Genomic DNA, 11,334 nt, shown 5'->3' on the forward strand with positions numbered 1-11,334 from the left:
GATGGCCTTGAACTCAGCGACCTGCCTGTATCTGCCTCCTGAGTGCTGGGATTAAAGGCATGTACCACCCTCACCCCCATCCAGTGTTTTGTTTTATTTTTGACACAGGATCTCACTGTGCAGTACTGGCTGGTTGGCCTGGAACTCACTTTGTAGACCAGGCTGGCCTTGAACTCAGAGATCTGTCTCTTTCTGCCTTAAGAACATGAGATTAAAGTGTTCAACACTGTGCCTAGCTTTGTAATAAATGTTAAAATTTACATTTTGGGGGGAAGTGGGGCAGGTGTGTCCCAGCACTGTGGTCTCTGAGAGCTCATTTTTTAATTCCACAGTATGGGTTCTGGTGATTGAATTCAGGTTGTCAGGCTTGGAAGCAAGCACTTTTACAAACTGAGCTATTGTGATGGTTTGAATAAGCATGGTTGGGCTGAGCTCGGTGGCACATATCTATAATCCCAGCACTTGAGAGGCAGAGGCAGGCAGATCTCTGTGAGTTTGAGGCCAGCCTGGTCTACAAAGTGAGTCTAGGACAGCCAGGGCTATATAGAGAAAGACTGTCTCGGGAAAAAAGAAAGAAAGAAGGAAGGAAGGAAGGAAGGAAGGAAGGAAGGAAGGAAGGAGAAAGGGAGAGAGAGAGAGAGAGAGAAGAGAAGAGAAAAGAAAAGGAAAGAAAGAAAAAAGAATGGTCGTCAATGATAGCTGGGCATGGTGAGGCAGGCCTTTAATCCCATAGTGAATTCCAGGGCAGGTGGGGCTATGTAGAAAGACCCTTTCTAAAAAACAAACAATCAAACAGAATGCCCTCCCTAAAAGCTCATATATTTGAATATTTAGTCTCTAATTGGTGGAACTGTTTGGTAAGGATTAGGAGGTGTGGCCTTGTAGAAGGTGTGTTACTGGTAGTGGAATTTAAGGTTTCAAAATCTCACACCAGGCTCAGTTTCTCTTTCTCTGTCTCTCTATCTCTCCCTCCCTCCTCTTTCGGTCTCAAGATATGAGCTCGCAGCTAGTGCTCCAACTTCATGCCTACCTTCCTGCTGCCATATCCCCTGCCATGATGGTCAGTCACAGGCTCTAACCCTTTAGAACCATAAGCCCCAAATAAACTCTTCTGTAAGCTGACTTGTTCAAGGAGCCTTGTCACAGCAACAGAGAAGACTCAGCACCCTTTGTTCTTGTGTCATTCGATTTACATACTTTATGTGTAAGAATGTCTTGCCTGCATGTATGTCTATGTAGTGTGTGTATAAGTGGTGTCTGCAGATGTCAGAAGAGGGCATTGGGTTCCACGAAACTGGAGTTATAGATAGTTCTGAGCCACCACATAGATGTTGAGAATCAAACTCAGGTCCTCCAGCAACGAATGCTCTTAACTGCTCAGCTATCTCACCGTGAAGTGTGGTATTGCTGTATAGCCCAGGTTGGTCAGGAACTTCCAGTGTTCCTGCCTCAGGAGTGTGGGGCCTCAGGCCAGCTTGCCATGCTTAGAAGCCTGCATAGTAAGAAAACTTGTGTTCCTTGCTATTCTGTACCCTGCTATTGTGCGATGGAAATTCTCTCGATTGAGATTTCCAGGTTCTAATGACACTAATTTAGACAGGCACAATGGCCCAGTGGATAGAGTACTTTTGGCTAAGCCTGAAGACGTGAGTTCAATTCCTGAGACCTGCATGGTGGGAAAGAGTACTGGCTCCCAAAGGTGTCCTCTGACCTTCACATGTGCCCCTGCAGCCCCTGCCACAAGCAAAGGAAACCTGAAACAATTCCTAACCGCTAAACCCCAGCAAGCTGTCTCCTTACAGGAAAAGCCTAGACTGATCCTGCAGCCCACCAGGCCAGTGTCATTAGCTTGCACCCTGCAAGCAACCCCTCTCCCATCTGCCCCACATCCCATCCTCCTGCCTCAGGTCCTTTGCACAGCTGGTCCTCCTGCCTGGGTGTTCTCCTGTCTACACAGCTCCTCTGTACTTCTCTGATCTTTGTTTAAATGCTACCTTCTTGGCAAGGCACTTGATGTTATTTAAAAATGTACCCAACACCCTCCACCCACTGCTCCTCTAGCACCTTGGCTTGCGTTGGCATCTGGCATATTGGATGCTTTATTTGCATGTTCTTGCTCTCATCTACTCCCACTTGACCATCAGCTCCACAAGGACAGGGATTATTCATTTATTTATTGTAGTGCTAACTGGGAGTGGAACCTGGGGGCTCATGAATGCCAGGATCGATTTTTTTTTTCTCTCCCTCCCCTTCCCTTTTTTTTTTTTTTTCCTTTGATGGGTGTAGAGCCCGGGACCTCCTATGTGCTAAGTAGACATTGCTACTGGGCAGAACCCAGCCCAGCCCAAAGCCAGAAATGTAACAAAGTTTTCTCTTTAAACACTTATATTTGTATTTAGTGTGTGTGTTTGTGATGTCATGGCATTCTAGTGAAGGTCAGTGAACAGCTTGAACTGTTACCCTCTACCATGTGTCAAACTCAAGTTGGCAGGGGTGGTCACAAGCAAGCTCACAGGGCTGAACCATCTCATCAACCCAAAGACAAGAATTCTTGACAGTTTTATTCACTCCTGTTCCTAACACTGAGCTCAGGGCTGGAACATGGCGGGTACTAGATAAATACTTAGTAGGTGGATGAATGCTCACTAAATGACTTTCACATAGTGACAGTCGTTAGCAATAGAAAAGTCTTCTGTTTAGCCTTAGGAGGAATATCTTTTCTTTCGCTGCAGTGCTGGGAAGCATGGCCATGGCATCTTGTGTGCTAAGGGCATGGCTCTTCTTGTCCTTCAGCTTGAGCTAGAAGTTGGGTTGTGTTTTGTTTGACATTGTAAGAGGCCCCCAGACCTTAGTACAACTGATGCCAGTATGGAAGTACCATTCAGGCCATGGAACGCAGCAGGCAACACCTGCCAAAATGAGAATACTTGGTCCATCAAAGCCCAAACTTCTTGGAAAGTCCCTAAGTGTACTAACCTTGCTTTTTGGCTTCTGTAGTTCTACTTCTGGGTAACTGTTCTTGTTAACTGAGTTGTGTCCACCTAGGTTGTGGCTTTTGTGTTTAAAAGGTCACTCTGAGAAAGGCTCAAGACTGCTTCAGCGTCCCAAACACCCAGTGTAGTCACTAGCAGGCTAATAAAGACCTCCTATTGGCTTGAACCTGTGTCTGAGTGATCTCCTCTGGCAAATACATCACAAGATGGCCTTAGTATGTAGCTTAAGATATCCTTGAACTTATGTCCTTTGTGCCTCAGCCTCTGAATAATGAGGATGGTAATCCAATTCTGGGAAGTTTAGCTTTTTGTTTTGTTTTTATTTGGTTTTTTGAGACAGGGTTTCTCTTTGTAGCCTTGGTTGTCCTGGACTCACTTTGTAGACCAGGCTAGCCTCAAACTCACAGAGATCTGCTTGCCTGCCTCTGTCTCCCCCAGTGCTATTACAGGCGTGTGCCACCACACCCAGCTGGGAAATTTTTCTTTTGCATGTGTGTTTGAATGTGTGGGCGTACCAACCTGTGTGAGCATGTGGAGGCCCCAAGCTGACGTTTTTTCCACCACTCTCCACTAGTGACTCTGGCTGAACACACACCCAGTTTTAGCTAGTCTAGGCAGCCAGTTTACTCCAGGTATCCAGTAGCATTACAGGCAGCCTGCCATGCCCACCTAACTTTTATGTGGGACCGAGGATCCAGCGCCAGTTCTCATGATTGGGTGCTGAGCACCTCACTGGCTGAGTTGACTCCCCAGCCCCAGAGGTCAGTTTATTATTTAAATAAAAAAAAAAAAATTCATGTAAGGGCGTAAGAAATATAGATGGTCTTCTCTAAAAAGGCCTAGAAATTTAAATTTAAATCTTTTTCTCTCCTGTAAACCTTTTAAGCAGATGTTTTGATCCCCCTCACCTGGTAAAACCTACTGCATTCCAGGAATTTGATACTGGAGCAGTGACTCTTTCCCCTCCATTCTTCATTTCCCATGTGCCAATTCTTTTCAGACCAGCCAATAGGCTAAGACTGTGAGGTTGAACCCCAGCAAACAGGGAAAACCAAGAGCACATCCTCTCTCTTCTGAGCTGCCCTTCCTGGTCAAGAATTCAGTCTGTCTTGTCCAGTTGATCTGGAGTGGTGGTCTCTTTGTTTGGGACCTTTTTATGTTATTTCTAACACTGGGTGTTCTGCTTACCTGTATGTCTGTGCACTGTGTGCAGGCCTGAAGAGGTCATCATATCATTAGATCTGTAACTGAGTTACAGACGGTTATGAGTTGCCCTGTGGGTGTTGACAATCAAACCTGAGTTCTCCAGAAGAGCAGCCAGTGCTTTTAACCACTGAGCCATCTCTCCAGTGTCTCCCTGCTGTTTTGAAAGAGGGTCTCACTATGTAGCCCTGGCTGTCCTGAACTGGATATACAGACCTGGCTCTCCTCTGCCTCCAAAGGGCTGGATTTCTGGGATTAGTCAGCACACCCAGCCATTTCTTCCATTTTTCAATATTACTGAGAGGATCAGAGAGGTGCAATCACTTATCCAACAATAAACAAAAACCGAAAGCTGGAGCCAGGATTCTAAACTGGGGCTGCCCAGCTTTGGTACCTATTTTCTGGTGCTTGTCTAATGGTGCCAGAGTGGCAAAGACTAATCCTACTTTAGCTTGTTTCAACAGACCTCTACTGAGGTCAGCAATACACCTGGGTTTGATTCCTGGGACTTGGTACCAGCGCTGACCCAGCAGAGACTTGTCTTTGGAAAGGTATATGTGCCATTTACATATCTGGAAACCATTACAAACCTAGGAGAGACAGTTAATTTTTGCAGTATAGGAAATGGAAATAGGTCCTCATGCAATGCTGGGCATGCACTCTATTGCTAAGCTACACCTTCATTCCTGCCCCATTTTATGGGGGTCTATGTGGCTTGGGCTGTCCTGGAACTATTTGGCTGGGCTGAGCACTGAAATTAAAGGTGTGTGCCACTATGCCTGGCCCCTTTTTAAAGATTTTAAATTATGAGTGTTGTGCTTGTGTCTATATAGTTATGTACATGTGAGTACAGGTGTCCTTAGAGGCTCCAGAAAAGAACCTTAGATCCCCTGCAAGCCACTTGACCTAAGTGCTGAATACCAAATTTATAGTTCTTGATTATTGAGACACCCTTCCAGTCTGGCTGTTTTTGGAGAAGGGTCTTGATTTGTAGACCAGGCTGGCCTTGAACTCATAGAGATCTGCCTGCCTCTGCTTCAGGAGTACTAGGATTAAAGGCATGCGTCACTCCTGGTTCTTTTTAACTTTTTGAGACAGGTCTAAGTTTCCTAGGCTGGTTTTGACCTTGCAGGTAGTTTACTGGTTAAATATAAGACAAAATGTCCAGAATAAGGTCCTATTTATCACACCCATTTCACCGTTGAAAAATTAGCATAATGAGGTTAGTTTCCTTGTCCAAGATGGTATAGTTTGAAATAGATCCAGCTGGGATTCAAACCTGGAAGTAAAAATTCAAGCTGGGGACAAAAACCACCCATTAGCTAGATCTTTACAACTCACTATCCCACTTAGAGTAGATACTGAGTTATGAGAAGCAGAGCTCTACTGCCCTCCTGTGCCACAGGAAGGAGAAAGCAACGCTTACAGAGAAGCCGTCTAAAACAACGTCTAATTTGTTGGTGGTGGGGATGAGTTTCACTCCATGAGCCCTTTCTAGTTTTATACTGTGCTAATGGCAGCCAAAAAGTGAAACCAAAAACTTAGGAGTTGCAGTTACATGAGCAGGGGCACACTCCTAGATTATCTGTATGTGTGAGTGTTCTGCCTGCACATCACATCAGTATTTGACGCCTGAGGCTAGAATAGGGTGTGGGCCTACAGATCAGACCAGTGCTTTACACTGCTGATCCATGTGTGCTGGCCCCTAAGAACACTCTGCTCCCCAGAGAACCTACCACCCCAGCTTGCTGGCCATACTATTTGTGGGTTCCTAGAACTGTTCGTGGATTGTGGGCATAAGACTTCCCTAGCAAAGCTGACAGCTCACGTGAGAGCTGATCACACACCAGGTCATCTCTCTGTTTCATTCTCAGTGGACAGTCTGTAGCCACAAATGTGTTAGCTGAGCACCTGGTCCATGCTGGAGACTGGAGGAGCTATTTAAACTTTATTAAACAAACACCCTATAGAGTTCTCTTTGGTGGTACTGACAGGGCCTAACCTGTTTAGATGGTGAGGGAAAGCAGCTCTTAGGTAGACTGGACCAATACTCACAGTAACTCAAGCTGGCCTTCCCAGTGCTTAGTTTAGAGACGTGTGCCACTGTATCTGGCTCTTGGATGAACATTCTATACAATGTTATTTATTTTGAATAGGTTTTACTTTGAGCAGTCTGCAACATGGCTGGTGGCTACAGTCAGCTTAGGGACCACCACCCTGGGCCCCACTACCAGCACCACCAAAACACAAAACCAACACATTGTCCTATTTGCTTTATCATCAACTTACCTCTTTAAAGAAGTGCCTAGGACACACCCACATAAACTTGGGACAGGAAATGCTTCCTCTCTCCCCCCAGGATAGAACAGACTGTGGGCCAGCTCTAGGCAGCTGCTGTTCCAGTTCTGGTCAAGCCAGGCCTACCTAATAAGTGGGAATTCTGGCAGGAAGCACTTTAATCCTCAGCCCTGATGGTTACTCAATCCCCAGATGTGGCCAGGAGCCTTGCAAGGTGGAAAAGGCACTCAGGAAAGGCTCCTAACCCAACCTTCACCATAGTGATGCTGGGTTACAGAATGGGGAAACCAGTGTGTTCCAGGAAGGGAAACAGCTTTCTTTTAAGAATGAGAACACTCACCATGCCATCCCTCCCCCACAGTAAAGCCCTCAAACAGAGGCGAAGGACTGCTCCCCTGAGGTTTAGCATCAGTCTTTAATGCTGTCATACTCCATAATGACAAGTCACACACTTTGGTCTTGTGTTGGTAGTGGCAACTTACAATGAGTCGAATGGTCAGAGCACCAGGCTAGCTTCAAAGAACAGACACCTTCACTCCCAAGGTCTGATTCCATGGCATCCCTGGACAGACAGGAGTAGCTTACAGGGCCTGCTTTCATCTGAGTGCACACCAGCTTTGAATGGAATTATAAAAACATATTTACAGACGTTCCACAGTGCTCCTTTCATCAGAAGCAAAGACCCTTTTATCAAAAGGGATATCTAGGGCTGTGCAAATTCAAAAGGATATCCTTTTGAGAGAGTTCAGAGTCCATTATACACACACACACACAGAAAAAAAAATCACCTGTGCCTCTGAGAAGTCCCAGGTGCAGCCAAGGACTACCCTTGGAACGGCAAATTCTGACTATAAGCCAGCCATTTGACTTCAAAGCCAAAGGTTCAGGGTATCTCCTAGCTGTGCAGGCCCCAGAACCTGGAAGGGGCTGACCCTGTGGTCCTGCAACCAGGTATTGCTTGTGATGCGGCCCGGCAGTCCTACAGAATTGGTCTCAATTTGAGATGGCCAAGACAAGACAGGGTTCTTTGGGGAGGAAGAACAAGGCATGGGACAAATACAGAATAAAACAAGAACCTCTCACACAGTGGAGACCGACTAGTGCACAGGGTCTGGCAACCGAAATGGTGGCCCACTGCCACATGACAGCCAGAAACTAAGGGGCAGTAAAGGGGTGAGTCCAGTTGCAGGCCTGCCTTACACTCCTGGGCAGGAGCTGGGGTGCAGAGGGTGGGTCCATTTCTGGAGGGCTGCTGTTCCCACCGCCTGCCTATCGCTCGAAAAACCACTGTAGTCTAGTGCGAGACTTTGAAAGATTGTAATATATTCTGTGGAAAACATTCGGCAGAGCAAAAGCCCTCCCTGGGCCCTCCCGCAGTATGCACCCAGTGGAACGGTCCGGAAACCTGCAGCTCTGGAAAGGTCCCTGGCTCAGTCCTTGGGGAATGCAGGTGGCTATATGGGAAGAACCTGCTCTAGGACGGTTCTGGATGTCACGGGAATTCTTTCCGGGAAGATCACTTCAAATTCGATAATAAGGTCCCCACGTTTCTCAGGTGTTTTGGGGAGAGGAAGGCCTTCTCCAGGAACTTTCCGCCGCATGCCAGGCCTGATGACATCTTTGAATACAACAGGGATGGTCCTGCCGTCCAGAGTGGGGACATTCACAGTGCAACCACAGAGAGCCTAGGGAAGCAAAAGACAGTGTCAGGTGAAAGCTGGCTAAGGAAGCTTGACTCCTCCAGACCATCCAGAGGAGGCTCAGGTCCACCAGAACTGGCCAGCAGAGACCCCATTCCAAACGCACCCTTGCTGCTAGCATAGCACAGCCTCAGCCAATCTCCCCCACTGCTCTTCACAGCAGCCACCTCCTTTCATGGCTCCTCCCACAGAGTGCCTTACCTCCCGAAGGCTAATCCTGGCTGGATAAATGACATCAGAACCATCTCTCTTGAAGATATTGTGTGGCTTGTCCTTTAAAACAAAGACGATGTCAGCTGGAATGTTGTTAGAGGTCTGGTCCCCTTCCTTGGGAAAGGTGATTTTGGTCCCTTCTTTCCAGCCCCTCTTCACTTCGATGGTCAGGATCTTATCTTCATTTCGAATGCTCTTTCCATCAGGGTTCAGTCGTTTGTGGGAGATTTTCATTTTCTTGGTACAGCCGCTGTAGATCTCTTCAAGGGAGACCCGAAGGTCGTGGGTGACTGGGGGATCTTGCTTCTTCCGGGTGGGCTCTTGAGCAGGGCGGGTGCGTCCAAAGTTCACATTGGTGAAGCCACCCATACCCATTGGAAAGCCAGAGAAGGGGTCATCGATGTCCATGCCTTCCTCCCCATTGCGCTGCCCAAAAAAGGTATCAAAGGGGTTTCTGCCACCGAAGAACTCAGCAAACATAGCATGAGGGTCTCCATGGAATGTGTAGCTGAAAGAGGTACCATTAGCACCACCACTGCTACCACCACTGGGGCCACCACCCTTAAGGCCTGGAAAACAAAATCACAAGTCAGGGTTACTGTGGGAAAGTCAAGGCCCTTGGTTTTTATTTCCAATACTGCAATAAATTAGCACACTTGTAAAACATAAAACCCTTTGAACTCCAGCACTCTTAAGACAGATTGATCCTGACAAGTTCCAAACCAGCCAAGGTTCCAACATAAGGTACTGAAGTGATGGCTCAGAGGTTAAGAAGAGCACTTACTGGCCTGGCTCAGGAACCATGTTCAAGTCCCAACACCCACAAAGCAGCAGACCATGGTTTAAAACTCTAATTGTAGAAGATTCCACACCCTCTTCTCTAGAATCATGTGAATGGTGCACATCTACAGGCAGGCAAGCACTCATATACAAAGAAATACAGATAAATTAATAAATAAAAGCTTGAGCAACACAGTGAGGTCCTGTCTCACAAAAAAAAAAAAAAAAAAAGTCTTATTACTTCTGCATGTGTTACTGTCCATTAACTTTTAGCCCAGGTCACCCTCCAGGCAATCCTCCGACTCTGACACCTCAGAGATGGGATTGTCACAACACTTGAGTTCTTTTAAAACACGAACTCACTCTGTAGTTTAGATTTGCAGCATATTCATAACAATGTTCCTACATCAGCCTCCCAAGTGGGGGTGTTAACTCCCTCCCCCACTCGGCTCAACAAGTTTTGCTCTTAGTAAAAAATCCCCAGAACCACGGTGGGAGCGAATAAATTTACATATACACATACATATTGACTTCGTGACAACAATTCGGTAGTAAGGCCTCTAGATGTCGGGGCCACCAGGTCTTCCTGACTGCCCCATCCTCCCCGCCGTGCTGTAATAGCTTACAAAGAAGTTCCTACGCACTGCAACCAGAAAGGCTCAACTTCAGCTAAGCACTGAGCTTTCGGGCTTAGATGGGCGGGAGAAACAACACTGGGGCAGTTTTCATTATCAAACCATGGCGTTCGGGACCGCCGCCCTCCGTCTGCAGCATTCCGGCGCTGTGCAGGCGGCCGGCCGGGAGGGGCTGCGGCAGACGTGCTAGAAGCTTCTACGAGAGTGGCGCGCTCAGAGCTCCTCCTCCCGTCTGCGGCCGCCGATCACTGGGCGGAGGCCGCCGGATCCCCAGGCCGCCTGTCCCCGGTCCGAGAGGCCCCCGAGTGCCTCGGTTTCCCCGCCTGTCAAACGGCGGGTCACCCCCGGCCGCGCGCACGCGTACCTTCCTCTCCGTAGCGGTCGAAAATCTCGCGCTTGCGCGGGTCGCTGAGCACGTCGTAGGCCTCGGCGATCTCCTTGAACTTCTCCTCGGCGCCGGGCTCCTTGTTCTTGTCTGGGTGGTAGCGCAGCGCCTGGCGGCGGTAGGCCCGTTTGATCTCGTCGTCGGACGCGCCGCGGGCTAGGCCCAGAGTCTGGTAGTAGTCCTTGCCCATGGCCACCGCCGCCCAGCTGTCGCCGCCTTCGGCTCCGCAGCTGCCCTGTCCCGGACTCTATATACCCGTCCGGCGGAAGCTTCCAGATCCCGCCAGCCCTCCAGAACCTTCCGCCCCTCCCGCCGCGCCGCGCCACATCGGCCAATCGCTGCGGCCCGCTGCGTGATGCAGCACATCCGGGGTGGGACCCGGCTGCCAACGGCCTTCCGCGCGGGGCCACGCCCCTTCCCTCTCTACCCTGGTCAACGCCTCCCTCGGGCGCGCGCGCCGGCTGCTGAGGTCCGCCTCCGCGGCGGATCCAGCCAATCGCGGCTCGCTCTCACTGCCGACAGGTGACGACTGGGGAAGGGGCGGGGCTACAGAGCCCGGCCTTTCCTGATGGCCGCACCCGTTCCCTAGGTGATGGCCGGCTGGGCGGTCCTGCCCCGTAACTTCTGGTAGCTGTCTGACCTGTACCTCAAAGTGCCCTGCTGTTACCCAGGGATAAAAGTATGCACCCCGCCCTCTTCTGCCGGTAGCCCTTTGTCTTCCCCGAACAAGCCATTACTGTAAAGCGAGGTGAGGCTGGTCTGGCGAGGGATTGCCCCAGTCCGGCTACTCAGGCTTTTCTTCCTACAAATTCCTACTGGAATTAGCTGGTTTCTTGGAGTTCTTGGTAAATGTCGCTTCCTTTGCTGGCTGAGTTTACCACCAGAGCAGAGATTGGATTCTGCTCCGTGGCTTTGCATCGCTTTTAAGACCTACTAGGTGCTTGGTAAATACTTACAGATATTTTGACGTAGGCGCCTTTCCCCTACATGACATAGGGGAACACAGCAGAGTGTAGGTCAAGGTCACAGCTGAGTGAGAAAGAGGAAAGAGCTTCTCAAACTGGAAGTCTTAGAGAAGCTGGGATACTCAGTTGTGGTTCCTGCAGGGAGAGGAACTTCCCGGAAGA

General features: G+C 48.9%; 1 protein-coding gene across 1 annotated transcript; it reads right to left on the bottom strand.

Moving 5' to 3' along the window:
* Window positions 1-6,890: 6,890 nt before the first annotated feature.
* On the bottom strand, window positions 6,891-10,521 carry Dnajb1 (DnaJ heat shock protein family (Hsp40) member B1). Its single transcript, XM_021632277.2, has 3 exons — window positions 10,187-10,521; window positions 8,396-8,976; window positions 6,891-8,179 (listed from the first exon to the last, which is right to left on the bottom strand). Exons 1-3 carry the CDS (start codon window positions 10,395-10,397, stop codon window positions 7,949-7,951), a joined length of 1,023 nt encoding a protein of 340 aa, XP_021487952.1. The 5' UTR covers window positions 10,398-10,521; the 3' UTR covers window positions 6,891-7,948.
* Window positions 10,522-11,334: the final 813 nt, after the last annotated feature.

Source organism: Meriones unguiculatus, chromosome 10, assembly GCF_030254825.1.
Source record: "Meriones unguiculatus strain TT.TT164.6M chromosome 10, Bangor_MerUng_6.1, whole genome shotgun sequence".
Taxonomy (NCBI): Eukaryota; Metazoa; Chordata; class Mammalia; order Rodentia; family Muridae; genus Meriones; species Meriones unguiculatus.

Bases quoted from the DNA above. Each gene is read 5' to 3' on its own strand.
- Dnajb1 (XM_021632277.2), bottom strand. From the start codon at position 10,397: ATGGGCAAGGACTACTACCAGACTCTGGGCCTAGCCCGCGGCGCGTCC. The intron at 8,977-10,186 runs GTACGCGTGCGC...TTTGTTTTCCAG, and splicing joins CGACCGCTACGGAGAGGAAG to GCCTTAAGGGTGGTGGCCCC. The intron at 8,180-8,395 runs GTAAGGCACTCT...TTGCTTCCCTAG, and splicing joins CCAGGATTAGCCTTCGGGAG to GCTCTCTGTGGTTGCACTGT.